Here is a 20,448-nt window from a genome sequence, read left to right as displayed (position 1 = left end):
TCTGGAATATCTACCTGGCCCATCGGGGAGCACTGGACAGCGCCGTTACCCAATCCCAGTCACAGATCACCACTGAGCTACCCCCATCAGGAAACAACACCACAGCAGCCACCCAGCTTAGCCAAACCTCTGTCCCCAGGACACGTCAATCAGCAGTGTGCCCACCTGTACAGGGACCCTAGGCCACACCTCGCACACAAGACAATCAGGGACCTGGGGTCAGTGGCAGTGGGCACACGGTTCAGGGGACCGAGGCACAGGCCAATAGGGACACTGGGAGGCTTGCTGTGTGCCAGGGGGAGGACAGGACCATGGAACTGACTCTCCAGGAGGCACTCTCTGAGATCCTGGGAGCCTATCAACATTCCCAGGACACAATGGGCCTGATCCTAGACAACGTGCAGGATAACAGGCAGCTGCAGGAGGGACAGTATCAGGGGATCAGGGAGGACTTGCAGACCATCAACAACACCCTGATCTCCATAGCAGGGGTGCTGGCAGACATGGTCAACATTATGAGGGAGGCAGTGTCACACCAGTGGGCCCCTGGCACTAGGCAGTCATCTGAACAGCCTTCCAATTCTGCTAGTGGCCAGGAGGCCCCGCCACAGGACTCACAGGCCACCAGCACCCCTCCCTCTGCAGAAGGTGAACCAATCCGCCCGCAAACGTTCCCTGCAATCCAGACAGAAGCCAGAAACACTTGCCAAGACCCCTGCCAAGAAATGAGACTCTCCTGATTGTTCCTCTTGTGCCCCACTCAGTCACCTTGTCCACCTTGAACTGCCATTGCTCCCCTTTCTGTGTCCCCTTGGACAATGCACCTGTGCCACGAACAGACTGGAACAATACCCTGGACTTTCCCCCATCATCACCCCATCCCATTGCACTTCCACCTCCATATATTAGTACTACAATAAACACCTTTTGATATAAATCGATTTCGAGTATGTCATGTATTTCAAATATGTATTGATTGAAACAGGTACAACCATTGCAAATGAACTGTACATAGAATGAGCATAGCATCAATGACCTGTAGCTGGGTGTTGTGATCACACCAGGAGTATTTGTCAAATCACAAACATCTGCAAGATGAATAGCCAATGGTAACAGTAAGTGGGCATAGAAGTGGGAAATACCAGCATGCCAATGCCACACAGAATACAACCAAAGTCATTGAAATGTAAAGTTGCACTGTCTCACCTGTGTGTCATTGGAAGTACTGGTGGATTACAGATGTTCTGTTGTCCACATCCTCTTCCTCTGTCTCCTCATCCTCACTGTCCACAGGGTCCACTGCCACAGGGGCATCTCCAGTCTCCTCCTCCTGCACAAAAGGGACATGGCGTCTGAGGGCCAGGTTGTGCATCATGCAGCATGCCACACCTATCTGGCAGACCTTCTTGGGTAAGTAGCACAGGGATCCACCTGTCAGATGGAGACACCAGAACCTGGCCTTCAGGAGGCCAAAGGTCCTTTCAATGATCCTTCCGGTTCGCCCATGTGCCTCATTATAACGTTCTTCTGCCCTTGTCCCGGCATTCCTCACAGGGGTCAGCAGCCATGATAGGTTTGGGTAACCAGAGTCACCGGCAAATATTGAGGGACAACATTTAGCCACATGCTATCCTAGATGGCCAACACCATAGGCATACACCAACATATACTGGGTGGGAACCAGGGCTCACCTATGAGCCACACCCTGTGCCTCTGTAGTTGTGATATCACATTTGGGATGCTGCTATTCCTCAGGACAAATGCATCAAGCACCGACCCAGGATACTTAGCATTGACATGGAGATGTATTGCTCTGCGAAGCACACCATCTGCACATTCATAGAGTGGAAACTCTTTTGATTCCTGAACACCTGTTCATTCTGGCAGGGGTGAGGAGGACAAATGCAATATGTGTTCCGTCAATTGCCCCAATTTTATTGGGGATATGTCCCATTGCATAAAACTCGGCCTTCACAGTGGCCACATCCTCAACCTGGGGGAATGCAATGTAGCTGCACATGTGTTTTATCAGGGCAGACAACACTCTTGTCAGCACTATTGAGAAAATTGGCTGTGACATTCCTGCTGCCATGCCCACTGTCACTTGGAAAGAACCAGTTGCCAGGAAATGGAGAAATGATAGCACTTGCACAACAGGGGGTATCCCAGTGGGCTGACGGATAGCAGATATCAGGTCAGGCTCCAGTTGGGCACGCAGCTCTGTGATTGTGGCCCTGTCCAGCCTATAGGTGAGGATAAAGTGCCTGTCCTCCAGTTTAGCCAAGTCCGCCAGGGGTCTGTACACGGGGGTATGTCTCCATCTCCTATTCATCCGCAGCAGTAGGTATCTAAGGGACAAAAGAGTGAGGAGGCTGTCACAAACTCATCAATGGAGCCACAACAGTAGTCCGCAATCTGTAAACATGTCATGGGACAGTGTGATTCGTCAAGTATGTGCCTATTTATCCTGTGACACAGAATTATTCCATAGGCCTGCCCCCTCCCCCTTAAATGGCATCCGCCTGCCCTGTGTGGAGGGACAGGTGGAAGTAAGGTAATGCCGCTGACTTTGTGCGCCGTGGCGGTAGGCGGTCGGGAACTGCCGTGCAACTCCTCATTGGTTATAATTGAGCCCTATGCGGTACATTGGCCAATGGTGATGCACGTCCGCAGGGACTGTATGGACTGCCGTGGACATGACCACCATTTTCTATCTGATTCCTCACTTGTTTCCTGACCCTCCATAGGAGAGGACCTACACTGCATGTGCTGCTGTGACCTGTGTCTGGAACCTACCATGGCCCGTGTGACTGGGGAAAGGGCCCCAGCCTTCACTTCAGAGGAATTGTTGAGACTGGTGGATGGGGTCCTACCCCAGTATGGACTGCTGTATGGGCCTCCAGACCAACAGGTGAGTACACTGTGGTCACGATGCATGTAGCATGAATGCATGGAGGTGTGTGTGAAGGCAATGTGTACGGGGGGAGGGATGTCCTTTTGGCTGGGTACACATTGAGTGCTGGGCTATGTGTGTGCCAATAGTGATGGAAACGGTATGGTGGGCAATTTGTGTTACTGGCTGGACTGTTTGTCTAATTGTGTTCTCCTGTCTGTATTGCCTCTGCAGGTCAGCGCCCATCAAAAGAAGGGTATATGGCATGCCATTGCCAAGGAGGTGCGGACCCTGGTGATCTATGTCAGGCGAAACACCCACTGTCGCAAACGGTGGAAGGGCCTGAGACGCTAGGCAAGGAATACCGTGGAGGCCCAGCCGGGGATGGCCTCCTAACGAGGAAGGGGTGCCTGTCGGACCCTGACCCCTGATGGTCTGCATACTGGCAGTAGCCTATCCAGAGCTTGAGGGCATCACAGCAGCCACAAGGGGGTGAGTACAGTGGCCATCATTTAAGGGCACGGCTGGAGACGTGGTATCCAGGTGGTGGTTGTTTGTCAGTGGGTGCCCCTCGGCCAGGCCAGACATAGCAGAATAGGTTCTCTGGTGGCTAAGGGTCTTTGCGAGGAAATACTGCCTACCTGGCTTGTTAGCATCCACTACTGGTCAGGGCTGCGTGGGTCCCAGGTGTGCTGCAGTAGGCAGTGTGTGCTCCTCCTCATGCCTTGGTGGCTTGCAAAATCACTGGTAGTGCAATGCATAGTGCATAGGCCTTTTCCTTGTGTGTGAAGGTGCTGTGTATGCCAACAATGGCGTTGGTATAGTCATTGACCCAGTGTATCCTTTGTCTCTCTCCCCCCCTTTCTTGTTTTGTCATCCTGTCCTTATGTGCATTAGCATCATCTGGTGGAGGGGCAGAGGCACCGGCGATGGAGGGAGTGGCATTCCACAGGACCCTTGAGGCAGAGTCCGCCGGCGCTGAGGGCACCAGTGGGACCGAGGGAGAGGGGAGCACCACGGTGGAGACTGGAGGGGACAACACAGACTCTGATACCTCCTCTGATGGAAGCTCCCTGGTGGTGAAGGACACTTCTGTGACCACCCCAGCTACAGGTACAGCCGCCATCCCTGTACCAGCACCGTCCTCCCAGCAGCCCCTCAGCGAGCTGCCCGTGCCTGCTCACCCAGGAGGGTGGGCATCTCCTTTGCCCCAGGCACCTCAGGCCCTGCCCCAGTTAGCCCTGCTGCATTGAGTGAGGAGGCTATTGACCTCCTGAAATCCATCTCTGTAGGGCAGTCAACCATTGTGAATGCCATCCAGGGGCTGGTAGCCCAGATGCAACAATCTAATGCATTCCTGGAAGGCATTCACACTGGATTGGCGGCCCAACAGAGATCGATCCAGGCTCTGGCCTCCTCTCTGATGGTAGCCATTGTCCCTGTTTCTACCGTCCCCTCTCCAACTTCCAATTCCCAGTCCCATTCTCCTCAACCTCAACCCATCCCAAGCACAAAGCCAGATGAGCATGCACACAAGACAACACCCAAGAGTGTCACAGGCAAACACAAGCACCACACCTAATCCCAAAGGCACTCACACAAACACCATTCATTTGCAGACACAACAACATCCACTATATCCACTGTCTCACCCCTCTCCTCCTCCACTTCCCACCCAGTTACGTCCACACTTACACCTGCATGCACTACATCATCATCCACTACCTGCATTATCAACACACCAAGCAGAGCACACACCTCACTGGCAGACACCTCCACAACATCCAGGCACACGTCCCCTGTGTCCTCTCACACCGTGTCTGTCCCCGCTCCTAAAGTACACAAACGCACGCACTCAGACACCCAACAGCCATCCACCTCACAACAGCATACAACCCATGCACCTGCACCCAAATCCAGCAGACAAACACCTCCAACAACCACTCCGTCATCCTCCACTCTCATTACTTCTCCCTCTTCCCACCCCAATTTCCCTAAAAAGCTTTTCCTTTCCCAGATTGACCTTTTCCCTACCCCTCCCCCTGTCCTGTACGTATGGCCAGGGTATCAAGGACCCAGCCAAGCTCCTCAGCCAAACAGTCCACGGGACCAGTTTCAGCAGCACCTACTCTTGGCTGAAAGGATTCCAGGCCACAAATACTGAAGGGGAAGGAGCCTGCACCAGCCACCAAGAAGGGGAAGGAGCCTGCACCAGCAGCTGTCACAGAGCCCCCACCGCCACCCATAGTTGTGCAGCTGTCAGAGAATGCAGGAGCTGAGCAGGGGCCTCCCCCAACCACCACCACAGTGCAGCCATCAGAGGGTGCAGGGGCTGAGCAGGAGCCTCCCACGACCACCACCATAGTGTAGTTATCCGAGGGTGCAGAGGCTGAGCAGGAGCCTCCCACCACCACCACCACAGTGCAGCCATTGGAGGGCGCAGGGGCTGAGCAGGAGCCTCCCGCGACCACCACCACAGTGCAGCTATCGGAGGGTGCAAGGGCTAAGCAGGAGCCTCCCACGACCACCACCACAGTGCAGCCACCGGAGGTTGAAGGGGCTGAGCAAGAGCCTCCCACAACCACCACCACAATGCAGCCGTCACTACCGGTAGATGCCATATGATCCAGCCTCCATGGGCTGCCGTGCGGCCCGCCCCCACCAGAACCAGTGGGGTATTCACCCACATGAGAGACTCTTGCCTTGCACTCCCCAGGATAAAGCACAGGGCATGTTGCTCCCTCGAGAACCAGTGGGAAAGACACCCACTCCAGAGACTGTGGCCTTGCACTCCCTAGGACCAAGCACAGGGCATGCTGCCCCCTCCAGAACCAGTGGTCTTGTTTCTGTATCTGGCTGAGGTGTCCCCCCCTTCCTCCTGAGGTGCCTGCCTATTTGCCAACTGATACCCCTACAGTGTTCTCTCCGTATTGGTGCAGGGATCGAGTGGGGTCTTGGACTTTGCCCTGCCCTGCCCTTTTTTGTACATTTGTATATATCTGTTGCATTGCCACATCGACTTATTATTTATGATGTTGATCTTATTACAATCACTTTAGTCAATTCCTGTTGTTCTTGAATTATTCAGCCAGTTATTGGGGACAAATTGTTTTCTTGTGCAGCTGATTGTGTGTATGGTGTGTGTGTGTGTGTGTGTGTGGTGGGTATGTGTGTGTGTTGTGCCTGTGTGTGTCACTCTCATTTTCCTCCCACCTTCCCTTGTGTGCTAGGCGGCTGTAGTCACCGTCGTTGTCTTTGCCGGAGTTGGTATTAGTGGTAGAGCATGACGTAGAATATCATCGGAAAGACTTGCAGTTCTGGTTCCATGGCGGCGTGGGTCTTCCCTGTCTCTCCAATGGTGAGTCCTTTGACTTCTGTGCTCTGTTTCTGCCAGCCTTTTGATGGCGTTGGTACCGCCCCGGAAAAGGTGGCGGTTTGTGTTATCATAATATGGTGGGTGGAACTTTGTCTTCCGCCTGGCTGTAGGCGGCTACCGCTGTGGTTGCTGTTGTTTCCACCCTGGCGGTTGGTGTGGTACATTGGCTGCCTATCAGAGATATCACCACTATGGTCATAATTTGGCGGTACTTACTGCCAGCTTGTTGGCGGTATTACCGCCACTTTATCATCCACCGCCAGGGTCGTAATGAGGGCCTTAATGTCCCTTTGCACCACATTATGGGGGTCATTCTGACCCCCGCGGGCGGCGGGATCCGCCTGCCTGGAGGGAGCCGCCAAATGGCCGCTCCACGGTCGAAAGACCGCGGAGGCCATTCTGGCTTTCCCGCTGGGCTGGCGGGCGACCGCCAGAAGGCCGCCCGCCAGCCCAGCGGGAAACCCCTCCCCACGAGGAAGCCGGCTCCGAATGGAGCCGGTGGAGTGGGTATGTGCGACGGGTGCAGTGGCACCCGTCGCGTATTTCAGTGTCTGCAAAGCAGACACTGAAATACAAAGTGGGGCCCTCTTACGGGAGCCCCACGACACCCCTCACCGCCATCCTGTTCCTGGCGGTCGGAGCCGCCAGGAAAAGGATGGCGGTGAGGGGGTCGGAATCCCCCATGGCGGCGCAGCAAGCTGCGCCGCCATGGGGGATTCCAAGGGCAGCGGAAAACCGGCGGGAGACCGCCGGTTTTCCTTGTCTGACCGCAGCCAAACCGCTGCGGTCAGAATGCCCTGCGGGGCACCGCCAGCCTGTTGGCGCTGCTCCCGCATCTCCGGCCTCGGCGGTCCTTGACCGCCGGGGTCGGAATGACCCCCTATGTCTGTGCCAGGCATCATGGACGCAAGGGATGTGTTCCTCCGTTAGGGCAAATGAAAAAATAGTGCAGAGGAATATAAGAGGTTCCAGCGTGTCATTTTTACCTGGTACATTTGATATCTGCACAGAGTAGGCATAAGTAGGGGGTACGCCATTGCTTTCAATAGCCCCCTATGTACTGTGCAGGATTTGCACCATAAATTTGGCAATAATCCTACACAGTCCATCTGTGGCATCCATTATGTTGACACTATTGCACCTACTCTACACCATGGTGTGCCATATATTGAATACGGCACAGACGTGTTGGGGGGCGCAAGTAAAGTTGCACTGCTTTACATGCTACACCTCGTTTCTTACATGTGGCTCTTAGTGCCCTCACTTTAGACCCACAAAAGAGTGATGTGGAAATGTGTACCTATTTTGCGTGTTGTGTGCTATGTAACAGGTGTAGGACCATGTCTTGCATGTAAACCACACCCTTTTGCTCTTGAAATACCTCCTGTGCACAAAGTGTTGCTGTTGGCAATTGCTTGCTGGCATACGTATGTGCATGATGTTCATATGTCCAGTGTGGCACATAGGTATGAGATGTATTGTGAAATATGCAAGACAGCTGTGGGGGAGGGCCAGGCTTGCTGTGTTTTTTAGCACTGCCCTGCATCAGGAGTCCCATATATCCTCATTCATATGCATTTCTGACCTCTCCCTGTACATTGTCATAGTTCATCTGGAGCAGTCCACTGTTGTTACCCTTGTGTCATAGTACGGAGATGTGGGATTTACGGGTATGATTGTTGGTTTGCTGTGAGTTGTCCATTCCTGCCCATAATCTGTCACTGATGTGATGTTGTATTTCAGTGTGCACTATGCACCACACAAGGGAAAGGGTTGTATGACAGAACCACAAACGCAATTACCACGATTGCCTTTACAACTTGGTAATTACAATGCATCTGTCATTACAACAAATGCACTTACTATGAGAGTTTTTTACCACGAAAATGCCTTTAAAATGCATGCCCTTACCACCCATAACCAACCTAATCCCTAAAAAGGCTCTTACCACCCCAAACCCTATACCCAATATAAACCCTAACAATGTCTTTAGTCCTTCTTTTATGTCTGACCTGTCCCGGTTTTTGCTCCTCAAAATCTGGTCACCGTACCCAAAACCCATACCCAACCTAAATCTTAAAAATGCTCTTACCACCCCAAATTCATACCCACCCTCAACTAAAAGTGGCCCTACCATCCCAAAACCCATACCCAATCTAAACCCTAAAAATGCCCTTACCACCCCAAAACCCATATATATATCATATATATATATATATGTATGTATATATATATATATATATATATATATATATATATATGAGTTTCTCCAAATGCCACTGAAAATGCCGAACACTTAACAATGGGTGCCTCCTCCGTGCAAGTGGCATACACGTAAAACATACCAACAAAACCGGCTTTCCTTCAAAGCCATAAAGGGGCACTCTCCAGGTTGCAGCTAAGTTCATTTCCCCAGCATGACGCGTTTCAGCTAAATGCCTTTCTCAAATGCCAGCAAAAAAAAAATAAAAAAAAAATGCTGGCATTTGAGAAAGGCATTTAGCTGAAACGCGTCATGCTGGGGAAATGAACTTAGCTGCAACCTGGAGAGTGCCCCTTTATGGCTTTGAAGGAAAGCCGGTTTTGTTGGTATATATATATATATATATATAGATATGTATAAATATATATATATATATATATATATATATATATATATATATATATATATATATATATATATATATATATATATATAAAAACACTTAAACCATTTAACACTTCCGTGTACTTCCGTGCAAAACATTTACCACACATGCACCTTTACCATTCATGCTTTTGCAAAGTAAAAAAGCATTTGCAATGCAACGGTATCGCATTTGATCGAGTTAGAGCTATTAGCGTTGTAAACTTCTAACTGGACTTTTCTTGCCACACAAATTCAAAGAAAAATACGCAACGCGATCGTGCTATGTAAAATGCAGTGTGATTGCACTGAAAGTGAAAACGGAAAAAACTATCTCGCTATTTAAACCCCAGCGCGATCACGCTGCGTGGAAAATGAAAAGATAAAGTAGTCCGGAAACCATGCTGAAAACATCGAGCCTCGTATGTTTTCAGTCGTTTTCCAGTGCTGTGTAGGTGGGCTCAACATTGGAAAAGGCATGACGTATGCATGCCTTTCACAAATGAAAGCAAGCGGATTTTAAAAGGCAAGCCCGCGAACCAATGAAAGTGGCCGATGTGACATGGGAATGGTTAGAAGCTCAAAGAGAGATTACATCAGGGGACGGAGTGCTTTGCTCTCGCCCCTAAAAAAATTATACTTACCTTTAAAATCTTTACCACGCATTTACATTCACCATTCATGACATTAGAATGAAATTCATAGTAAAGGCATGCGTGGTAAAGGCATATTCGTAGTAATGGCATTGTTGTAAATGCATTTCTTGGTAAATCGTTCTTTGCAAACGAAGTTTCCCAAGGGAAAGTTGAACACAATGAGTATATCTGTTATGTTTTGCTGATATGTAGATGGTGATCAGACCACTAGGCTGGCAACTGCTGTTGTTTCTGCCTGAGGTTTCTACAGCATGGTAAATGTGGGGCAGTGCCAATATGTGAGTTGTTTGGCGGTTGAATGGCTGCTGCAAGTCACATAGCAGAGCTATTCTTTGGTAAGTGTTATGTGTGAAGGATCTGTGTTTTGTTGTCAACCTGTGGACACATGTAGTGGTTTGAGGCTAGCTTTTGTATTTAAAGGGGACAATGCTCCACCTGTCGGTCATTTGATGTTTCATTCGGGTAGTGCAGGGACTTGTAGATATGGACGTATGTCAGGGTGATGTGCATTGAATGAGGTGTAGTGTGGCATGTGGCATATATGTTGTGGTTTATAAATCCGTGTTTCTATGTCCATATATGTTTAATGTGGTGTATGTATTGTCTGTACTACAAGTTTGGTGTGTTGTTTGTGTTATGATTTGTATGCTGTCTAACCAACAAGTAGTTCATTGCCATGTTGTCCATCCTGGAATTATTGATTTATAGTGGAGTGCCTGAAGATGTAGGCATCATGGACGCCGCCGAGATATTTTGCAGAGATGTTTGAGATAATTCCACAGTGGACCACGATGGTCTGCACATTGATGGAGTGTGTATGTTTGTGATTCCTATAGAGGTGTTCTGTTGCAGCAGGAGGCACAAGTTGGACATGGGTGCAGTCCATTGCACCCAGCACATGCGGGAAGACAGCAATTTGACAGAAACCTTACTTGGCCTTCTTCTGCAGTTCCTGGGTGTTGCAGAACTGGATGTGGTGGGGTGTGAGTCTGATGAAGATATCCAGGACCTTCGGATGGAAGGCAGAGAGGGGTGGCTGGGAGATCCCATGATCTTACTATCTGTCTGCATTACAAAGGATGTATTATGTTCATAATACTCACTCATAACATGACATGCAGGGCCTCATTTATAATGTTTTGGTGCAGAGCAGCACTGCAAGTCTTCTCGCTGCTCTGTCCTGTGCCAAAAGAAAAGGGCAGGAATGCACCATATCTATGAGATATGGTGCACAATTTTGGCGCAGACACCCTTACACCATAGTCAAGGATGCCTGTGTTAGCGCATGGCAGCCCATTGTGTGTCATTAAAGGGGAAAAGGATATGAATGCACCACATCTCATAGATATGGTGCATTCCTGACCTTTCCTTTTCAGCAGTGCACAGGGGCTTGCATATATGCACCTCAGTCTTTGCACACTTTTTCCATTTACACTTCCTGTGGTTTGTGAAGGGGCGTCTGACTGTCAGTGCACAGTTGCACCACACATTCTCAGTATATGTGCACAATATTACATATTGCTACCTTCGTTTGTTGTGGTTCGTTCACACATGCATTTGGCACATGTTGTTGATATGCAATTTTTTTTTTAAATCACATTATGTTGTTCTGTGGTGTGAAATACACATCACTACCTACATTTCCGAACGGGGCAGATTAATATACCTGAGATATCAATGTATGGCATGTTTACGTTGATTGTGAAATGAAAGTCCATACATGTGTAGTCTACATTATTTTATTTACATATTTACAGACTATGTTGCCAAAAAAGTTTCAAATGGCATATCTTGCCATGCAGCAAGAACAGTCATCTTTAAATACATTCTGGACTATAGTGTCCCTTCGATGAGACCCAGCAACAGTACTAATATTGTCCCCTCTGTCCTCATCATCAGTGTCATTATCCTCCGCTGATTCCTGAACATCATTTCACTGGTTCCATGGAACATTTGTATGCACACAAATATTGTGCAAGATGCAGCCACAAGTATAATTTTGCAGACTTGGTGGTGAGCAAAGGCCGCGGGACAGAGCAAGGCTGCGGAAATGTGACTTGAAAACTCCAAAGTTCCTTTCAACAATTCCCCTGGTCTTAGACAGTCCTTTGTCCTAATTGTGCAGTGCCTCAGTCCAGGGATGTGCAAATGGGGTCATTACCCAGGCCTGCAGACCATATTGTTGGTCAGCTGAGGAGACAAAGGGAGGTGAATCAGTCAACACACTTTTTCCAAAAACACACATTGGCTTTGCATTGCTTGTAACCTCTGCATTTGAGGTTTACATTACTGATGTGCCCAGAATAATGGCACATGTAGGAGGTACACCCCTCCTACATGTGCACAGTGTGAGTTATGTCCATTGGGTAATTCTTAATTTGCTGTTGTTGGGTCAGTCCTGTACCTCATATGTACTTACCAAGCAGTAGGCCATTCCCATATTGGCCATTCTGGAATCTCTTGATGATGAAGTGGTGGAAGATGTATGCCTCATGCACACTCCCTGGATATTTGGCCAAGACTTTGGTAAATAAGCCATGATGATCCACAATAGTCTGGACATGGAGGTCTTTATTGTGTGCCCTGCGGAAATGGTGTTTTTCTGGTCCTAGTGCTGTCCTTGTGGTGTATATTAACTGTCATTTGTGTTTGGTATTTGTATTTTGTCCAGTATTGTCCATTGTATTGTCAGGTGTCTGTCCATTTAGGGGTTTTGTAGTACTCGGGGAAGGGGGAAGGGTTAGTTTGTTGTTCATTGTGGGTTTAGGGTGGGGATTTTCTACATTGATATGTTGGGAAGGGCCAGAACAAGAAACATGTCAGAGGATGAGTTTGGGGGCTTGCTGTCGTTGCTGTACCACTACCTTCCCAACATGCTTGGCACTGGAGGAAGGGTGAGCAAAGGCTACCCAGCAAAGGAGAGACAATAGCGTTGGGTCAAGGTGCAGTACCAGATGTCACACATGTTTGATGTCCAGGGACCGTCCACCTACTCAAACAACGTTGGGCAGATGTTGTCAGCCGAGATGGGTATCTCTTTGTCGTCTTGGGATCAAAGTTGGTGGACCTACTCGTAAGTCCCTAAAGATCCTGAGTTTGCAGCTACGTTCATTACAACCCTGGCCTTCATTACAACCCTGGCGGTCAGTGTTGAAGCAGCAGTAATACCGCCAACAGGCCGGCGATAAAAAAAAATGGAATCACGACCATGGCGGAAACCGCCAACTTTAACACTCCGACTGCCACGGCGGTAGAAACAAACAACGCAGCAGTAACCGCCAACAGACATGCGGAAGACAATGTACCGCCCACTGTATTACAAGGCACCAATCCGCCACCTATTCCGGGGTGGTACCAACGCCATCAAAAGCACGGCGGAAACAGTACACAGAAGGGAAACCACTCACCTCTCGACACCCAATGAGGAACCAGGACACCGTGGAGCCCGAGTTAGAGTTGTTACCAATGTTGGTTTACCTCCTCTTCTACCAGGAGCAGCAAAGACGGCGGTGACGACCACGGTGAGTACTGCACCTAGAACACTGCTGGGGCCTCAGGTCTAAAATAAACAGGCACCTCAGGGGAAAGGGGGGGGCACCTCAGCCGGATGAAGGGACAACAGCTCCACGAGGGGGCTCCATGCCCACTGATTGGTCCTGGGGAGTGCAAAGCCACTGTCTCACAAGTCTCTCAAGTGGGTGGTTTGCCCACTGTTTGGTCCTGGAGAGTGCAAAGCCACAGTCTCACAAGTTTCTCAAGTGGGTGGTTTGCCCACTGTTTGATTTAGGGGAGTGCAAAGCCACAGTCTCTCAAGTGGGTGGTTTGCCCACTGTTTGGTCCTGGGGAGTGCAAAGCCCCAGTCTCACAAGTTTCTCAAGTGGGTGGTTTGGCCACTGTTTGGTCTTGGGGAGTGCAAAGCCAGTCTCACAAGTTTCTCAAGTGGGTGGTTTGCCCACTGTTTGGTCCTGGGGAGTGCAAAGGCACAGTCTCTCAAGTCTCTCAAGTGGGTGGTTTGCCCACTGTTTGGTCCTGGGGAGTGCAAAGCCACAGTCTTTCAAGTGGGTGACATGTTCCACTGGTTCTGGAGGGGGCTTTGTGCCCAGGGTGCTTCATCCTGCCAAGGACTGGGGTAGTGGATGCTTTTCCCACTGGTTCTGGAGGGGGCTTGGTGCCCAGAGTGCTGCACATGGTGTGTGGCAGTTCCCATTCCCTCACCTGGGTGTATGTGCCACGAGATTTTCTGGGAACAGGTAGCATGATACTCCATGGAGTCAGAGAGACACTCCACCCTGCTGCGACTTTCCCTACCAACTGCTGGTACTAACAGTGCTGGTTGTGGTGCCTTATGTAGTCTGTGCAGGGTCCAGGATGCCTCCTGCAGCCTCGGACGGCTGCCCACAGGGAATGTTGTACATGTCGGCTGTGGTGACACTGTCTGTGCACGTCGCGGGGCAGGTGGCGGTGGTTGCGGCGGTGTCTGTGGTGGAGATGCTGCCGATGGTGTGGAGGGAGAAAGCAGGACGTCTCCTGCAGCTTCGGATGGCTGCCCACTGAGGATGATGCTGGGGAAAGATGCAGAGGCAGGAGACGTGCAGGTTGCCGTGCAGGTAGCCGTGCAGGTGGCGGTGGTTGCGCCGGTGGCCCCCGCCATACAGGTTGCTGTTCTGGCAGAAGGGGTGACACCAGTCTCTCACCCGGAGGCTCTGTGCCCTGAGCTGACTTACCTTTAGCCTTGTGTCCCTTCCCCAGCTTGGAAGTCGCTGCTGGGACCTTGGCGCTGTCCTATTTTGTCTTGGAGTAGGCCTTGCTGGGTGATTGGTGTGGCTTTTCCCTACGGCAAGTGGGCTCCTTCTTCACCTTGGCAGTTGGCCGAATAGGGTGATCCTTGGCTCGCTAAGTGGCACACTGGCAGCCCTGATGGGTGCCGCCCACGATGTTACTGGACTTGCAGGGACCACAGTGCTCGAGGATTTGGTGGCTGAGGTGCTGGGCTGGGATATGGACATCCTGGCCCTAGGGGAAGGACGGGGGGAGGTGTAGGGAAGAGGTCAATCTTAGCCAGGAAAAGCTTTTTAGACACACTGTGATGGGAGGATGGAGGGGGTTTGGGAGTGGAGGAAGAGGTAGTGGTTGTAGGAGGTGTACGTCTGCTGAGTTTGGGTGAAGGTGCATGGGCTGCAGGCTGTTGTGAGGTGAATGGCTGTTGAGTGGGTGTGTGCCTGCATTTGCGTAGTTTGGGAGGAGGGCTCACAGACACACTGGGAGAGGACACAGGGGATGTGTGAATGGTAGTGGGGTGGTGATTGCACACGAGCGGTGTGTGGTGATGGGTGTGCTGGTGATGGAGGTAGTGGCTGAGGATGTAGTGCATGCAGGTGTGAGTGGAGACGAGACTGGGAGGGAGGAGAGGGGCGTGGAGGATGGGGTCACAGTGGAGGCAGTGGATGTTGGCATGTCTTCATGGGGATGCTTCTTGTGTGAGTGCCTGTGGGATGTGTGGTGCTTATGTTTGCCATGTCCACTCTTGTGTGTTGATGAGTGTGCATGCTGGTCTGATGGTGTGCTTGGGATAGGATGAGGGACAGGGGATTGGGTCTGGGTAGTGGAAGTAGGACGGGGGAGGTTGGACACAGGGACAATGGCTGCCATCAGTGCTGACGCCAGAGCCTGAAATGCTCTCTGTTGGGCTGCCACGCCAGAATGAATGCCCTCCAGGTATGCATTTGTTTGCTGCAAATGCCTCTTGACACTCTGGATGGCATCCAAAATGGTTGATTGCCCAACAGTGAGGGATCTCAGGAGGTCAATAGCCTCCTCACTGAGGGCAGCAGGGCTGACTGGGGCAGGGCCTGAGGTGAAGGAGATGCCCACCCTCCTGGTTGAGCGGGCACGGGAACCACACTGAGGGGCTGCTGGGAGGGCGGTGCTGGTGGGGAGGTGGCGGCTGTACCTGGTGAAGCGGTGGGCACAAAGGTGCCCGCCACCGCAAGGGAGCTCCCATCAGAGGAGGAGGCGCTGTTGCTGGTGTCTCCTCTTGTCCCCGTCATGGATCTTCCTTCGCCCTCCGTCCCACAGGTGCCTTCAGACTCCGCACATTCACCCTTCAGGGCCATGTCGGTTGCAGCTCCCTCCTGCTCCGGTGCCAATGCTCCTCTGCAAGATGATGCTAATGCACACAAGGACAGGTTGACAAAACAAAAAGGGGAGGAAAGACAGAAGAGACACGTGGTCAATGCCTGCAACACCACTACCGTTGGTGGACACAGCACACAGGGAGCAGCCCTATGCACTAGCCCATGCACTAACAGTTCAGGGGAAAAGCACATGCCCATGGGGGACTCTGCCTAGACCCATTTGATGCACACCTGGAACCCAGAGGAGCCTGACTAGGTGTAGAGGGTCACAACCGCTTTTGGGTTTGGAGTGCCACTGAGCCTGCCTAACAAGGGTCCTATTCTGGCACGTTTGCCCTGGCCTAGGGGAACCCACAGCCCACTTCCCCCACCCAGAAACCTCATAAAGTGCACAGAGTCAGCTGAATGAGACTGTACTCACCCCCTTGTGGCTGAGGTGATGCCCTCAAGCGCCCATCCAACTCAGGATATGCCACTGCCAGGATCCGGTACATCGGGGGGGTCATGGTGTGCCGGGAACCCCTTCCACATTGGGAGGATATCCCCAGCTGGGCCTCCGCCGTCTTCTTGCTCCAGCGGCACAGGTCCTCCCACCTTTTGCGACATTGCGTGCTCCGTCTATGGTAGACCCCCAGGGTCTGCACTTCCTTGGCGATGGCACGCCAAATACCCTTCTTCTGGTGGGCGCTGATCTAGAGGAAAAGTGAAGTAAGAATGGATGTTACTCCCGTCAGGTTCTTCCTACTCATTGGCCACAAACCTCTCACCCTGGCCCAGAAAAACATACACTGACCATCCTCACATGCTGGCCTCTGCCCCCCCCCCTGTAACTACCATCCACGCCACTCCATACATTCATGTCCCATGCATCATGCTCAAAGTGTACTTACCTGTTTGTCTGGAGGACCGTAGAGTAGCGTGTACTGGGGGAGGACCCCAGCCACCAGCTTGTCGAACTCCTCTGCGGTGAAGGCAGGGGCCCTTTCCCCAGACACTGTAGCCATTGTTGCTTCCAGACTCAGGTCACAGCAGCACTTGCAGTGTAGGTCCTCTACTGTTGAAGGTCAGGTATCAAGTGAGTGAACAGATAGAAAATGGCAGCCACGTCTGCGGCAGTGCGTACCGTCACCCCTGGCGTACATCGTCATTGCCTCCTGGAACCCATAGGGCCCAATGATAACCCATGCTGATTTGCGCCGCGGTCTTCGACCGCCTACTGCAACACAGCACAACGCCAGCGCAGTTACCTCATTTGCCTTTGTCGCTCCTTACAGGTCAGGCACCCGCCATTTCAGGGGGTCACATGGCAGGGCAACTAACTGCGTCACAGCACTTTTGGCCAGGAATATGGACAGACAGCGCCACACACCGATTACATCACAAATGTTCTAAACACCCTTGTGCAAGCAATTTGGTGTATGACCCTCTGCTCATCCTTCTCCTCCATAGGGCACGTCCACTGGGGCAGGTGATGAGATGGCGTCATCCTCCGGTATACGGATCCCTGGTGGACCTTTCGACAATGGAAGACAGACACATCATTATCACCTACAGACTTGATCGTGCCACAATCCAAGAACTTTGTGCCCAGTTGGAGCCAGACCTGATGTCAGCTATCCGCTATCCCACAGGAATCCCCCCTCTAGTGCAGGTCCTGTCAGTACTCCATTCCCTGGCCAGTGGCTCCTTTCAAACAACAGTGGCCATGGCATCAGGGATGACACAGCCAATGTTCTCTAACGTGTTGTCCAGAGTGTTGTCTGCCCTGCTGAAACACATGCACAGCTACATCGTTTTCCCTCAGGTGGAGGATTTGCTCACAGTGAAAGGTGACTTCTGTGCCCTGGGACATATCCCCAACATCAATGGTGCCATTGATGGTGCACATGTGGCATTTGTCCCCCCCCCCGCAGGAATGAATAGGTGTACAGAAACCGCAAAAGCTACCATTCTATGAATGTGCAGATGGTGTGTTTGGCAGACCAGTACATCTCCCATGTGAATGCCAAGTATCCTGGCTCAGTGCATGACGCTTACATTTTGAGGAATAGCAGCATCCCTTTTGTGATGGGGCAACTCCAGAGTCACTGTGTCTGGCTAATAGGTGAGCCCAAGGTCCCAACACAGTTGACATAGGTGTCTGAGTGTGGGTGAGTCCCTAAGGGTTGGAGTATGTCTAAAAGTTGTCCCTCGAAATTTGCAGGTGACTCTGGTTACCCCAACCTGTCATGGCTACTGACCCCAGTGAGGAATCCCAGGACAAGGGCAGAGGAATGCTACAATGAGGCACATGGGTGAACTAGGAAGATAATTGAGCGGACTTTCGCCCTCCTGAAGGCCAGATTCCGGTGCCTCCCTTTGACAGGTGGCTCCCTATACTACTCACCGAAGAAGGTGTACCAGATCATCGTGGCATGCTGTATGTTGCACAACCTGCCTTTGCGACGTCAGGTGCCTTTTCTGCAGGAGGATGGGCCTGATGTTGGTCTTGTGGCAGCTGTGGAGCCTGAGGACAGTGAAGAAGAGGAGGCAGAAGAAGAAGATATTGACAACCGAAACAACATTATCATGCAATACTTCCAGTGAGACACAGGTAAGAGACTGGCACTGCTCCTCTCTTGTCATAATACTGCAGGACATTGCATGAATCTGCTTTTTTACCTCTGTGTATGGATCCTGACATGTCAATTTGGCTTTCCATTTCACAGATCTGGGTCCCACTTTCTGCCTTCTGCTATGTTTACTGATGCTCAACAACTGTCGTACATTGGTATGTGAACATGAACATTGACATTGCTATTTTTCTGAGAGGTTGCAATTACACATTTGTGAAAGTACAGACTGACTCCAGATTGATTTGTGATTCAAGGGTGTTTATTTCTGTGCTAATAAGTGGAAGGGCTGTGCAGTGGGCTGGGGTGATGGTGGAGGAATGTCCATGGTAGAGTCCAGTCTGTTGGTATCACAGGTGCATTGTCCAAGGGGACATAGGAAGTGGAGTAATGGCAGTTCAAAGTTGTCAGGGTGACATAGTGGGACACAAGGGTGACAATCAGGAGAGTCTCATTTCCTGGTGGGGATCTTGGCAATGTTCTTTGGCTTCTGCCTGGATCGCAGGGAACGTTTGCAGGATGGTTCTCCTTCTGCAGGGGGTGTGGTGCTGGTGGCCTGTTGGTCCTTTGGCGGGACCTCCTGTCCACTAGCGGCACCGGAGGTGGAAGGCAGTTCAGATGTCTGGCTAGTGGCAGGGGCCCGCTGTTGTGAGACTGCCTCCCTCATAATGTTGCCCACGTCTGCGAAGCACCCCTGCAATGGAGACCAGGGTGGTGTTGATAGCCTGCAAGTCCTCCTTGATCCACTGGTACTGTCCCTTCGGCAGCCACCTGTTCTCCTGCACGCTGTCCAGGATCTGGCCCAGCGTATCCTTGGAATGTTGGCAGGCTCCCAGGATTTCGGTGAGTGCCTCCTGAAGAGTTGGTTCACTGGGCCTCCCCCAGGTGCACAGTAGTCCTTCCAGTGTCCCTGTTGGCCTATGCCTCTGTCCCCTGAACCGTATGCCGACCGCCACTTACCCCAGGTCCCTGATTATCTTGGGTATGAGGTGTGCCCTGGGGTCCCTGTAGTGGTGGACACACTGCTGATTGATGTGTCCTGGGGACAGAGGTATGGGTGCACTGGTTGGGTGCTGTGGTTTTGTTTCCAGATGGGGGAGGCTCTGTGGTGGTGTGTGACTGGGCCTGGGTAACCAACTGTCCAGAGGTCATCCAGATCCATGCAACCAGAGTTGCTGTCATCACTGTGGGCCTCTTCAGTTGGGGGACTGGATATTGCTGGCACCTTTTCTCCGCTGACATTGGCTGGGATACCTGTGGGGATGTAAATGCTGTGTTATTGTTTCTGTGTGTGACATATTGTGCATCGGTGGGTTGCCCTATTTGTTTGTATTTGCCCTGACAGCTTTAACTTGGGTAGGTTGGTATGTGGTGGGCTAGCTGATTTTCTCTAGTGTGCATGCTTTGGTGATGGGTGTCCATGCAGGGCTGTGAGTGATGTCCATGCATTGGTGGTGCATGCAGGGCTTGGCATTGGGATGGGTGGATGTGATGGTGGGGTGTGTGGGAGGTGGTGGAGTGATGAGAGTGAGGATGAGGATGGAGATATGTGATGGCATTTAGGTAGGGAGGGTGATAGTAGTATAGAGTTGACTTACCAGAGTCCAGTCCTCCTGCTACTCCGGCTAGGCCCTCAGGATGCATGATTGCCAAGACGTGCTCCTACCATGTCGTTAGTTGTGGGGGAGGAGGTGGGGGTCTACCACCAGTCCTCTGGATAGCGAGCTGGTGTCTTGTGGCTATGGAATGTACCTTCCCCCGTAGGTCGTTGCACCTCTTCCTGATGTTGCCCCTTGTTCAGTGGTACTGTCCCACGGCTTTGACCTTGACCACTATCCTCTGTATAGCTCCATCTTCCTTGCAATGGATATCTGCTGCACCTGTGCTCCAAATAGCTGTGTCTCTACCCTGATAATTTCCTCCACCATGACCATTAGCTCCTTCTCTGAGAATCGGGGGTATCTGTGTGGTGCCATGGGTGTTGTGTGAGGTTTGCAGGTGAGGGTGTGTAGGGTGATGTGTTGGGGTGTGTGATGTGCGGTTCATGGGTGGTGTATATGTGTAGGTGGTGTGAGGCTCTGGTTTTGTCTGTAGTCGTGGTGTCTGTCTCGTGCCAATGGTTTGTATTCATAAGGAGTTGTGGGTATGGTG

At 51.4% G+C, this 20,448-nt stretch overlaps 1 protein-coding gene across 1 annotated transcript in view; it reads left to right on the top strand.

Annotated features, from left to right (window-relative positions):
• Positions 1-20,448, top strand: part of LOC138275894 (kinesin-like protein KIF17) — a 1,877,333-nt gene that overhangs the window by 1,425,769 nt on the left and 431,116 nt on the right. Inside the window, exon 13 of the mRNA XM_069219138.1 lies at positions 4,299-4,328. Within this exon, the coding sequence (XP_069075239.1) occupies positions 4,299-4,328 (30 nt within the window). The remainder of the gene's footprint in view (positions 1-4,298; positions 4,329-20,448) is intronic.

This window comes from Pleurodeles waltl, chromosome 2_2 (assembly GCF_031143425.1).
Source record: "Pleurodeles waltl isolate 20211129_DDA chromosome 2_2, aPleWal1.hap1.20221129, whole genome shotgun sequence".
In the NCBI taxonomy this organism is placed as follows: domain Eukaryota; kingdom Metazoa; phylum Chordata; class Amphibia; order Caudata; family Salamandridae; genus Pleurodeles; species Pleurodeles waltl.
The sequence above is the reverse complement of the archived record's forward strand: the minus strand, read 5'-3'. Positions and strand labels throughout refer to the sequence as shown.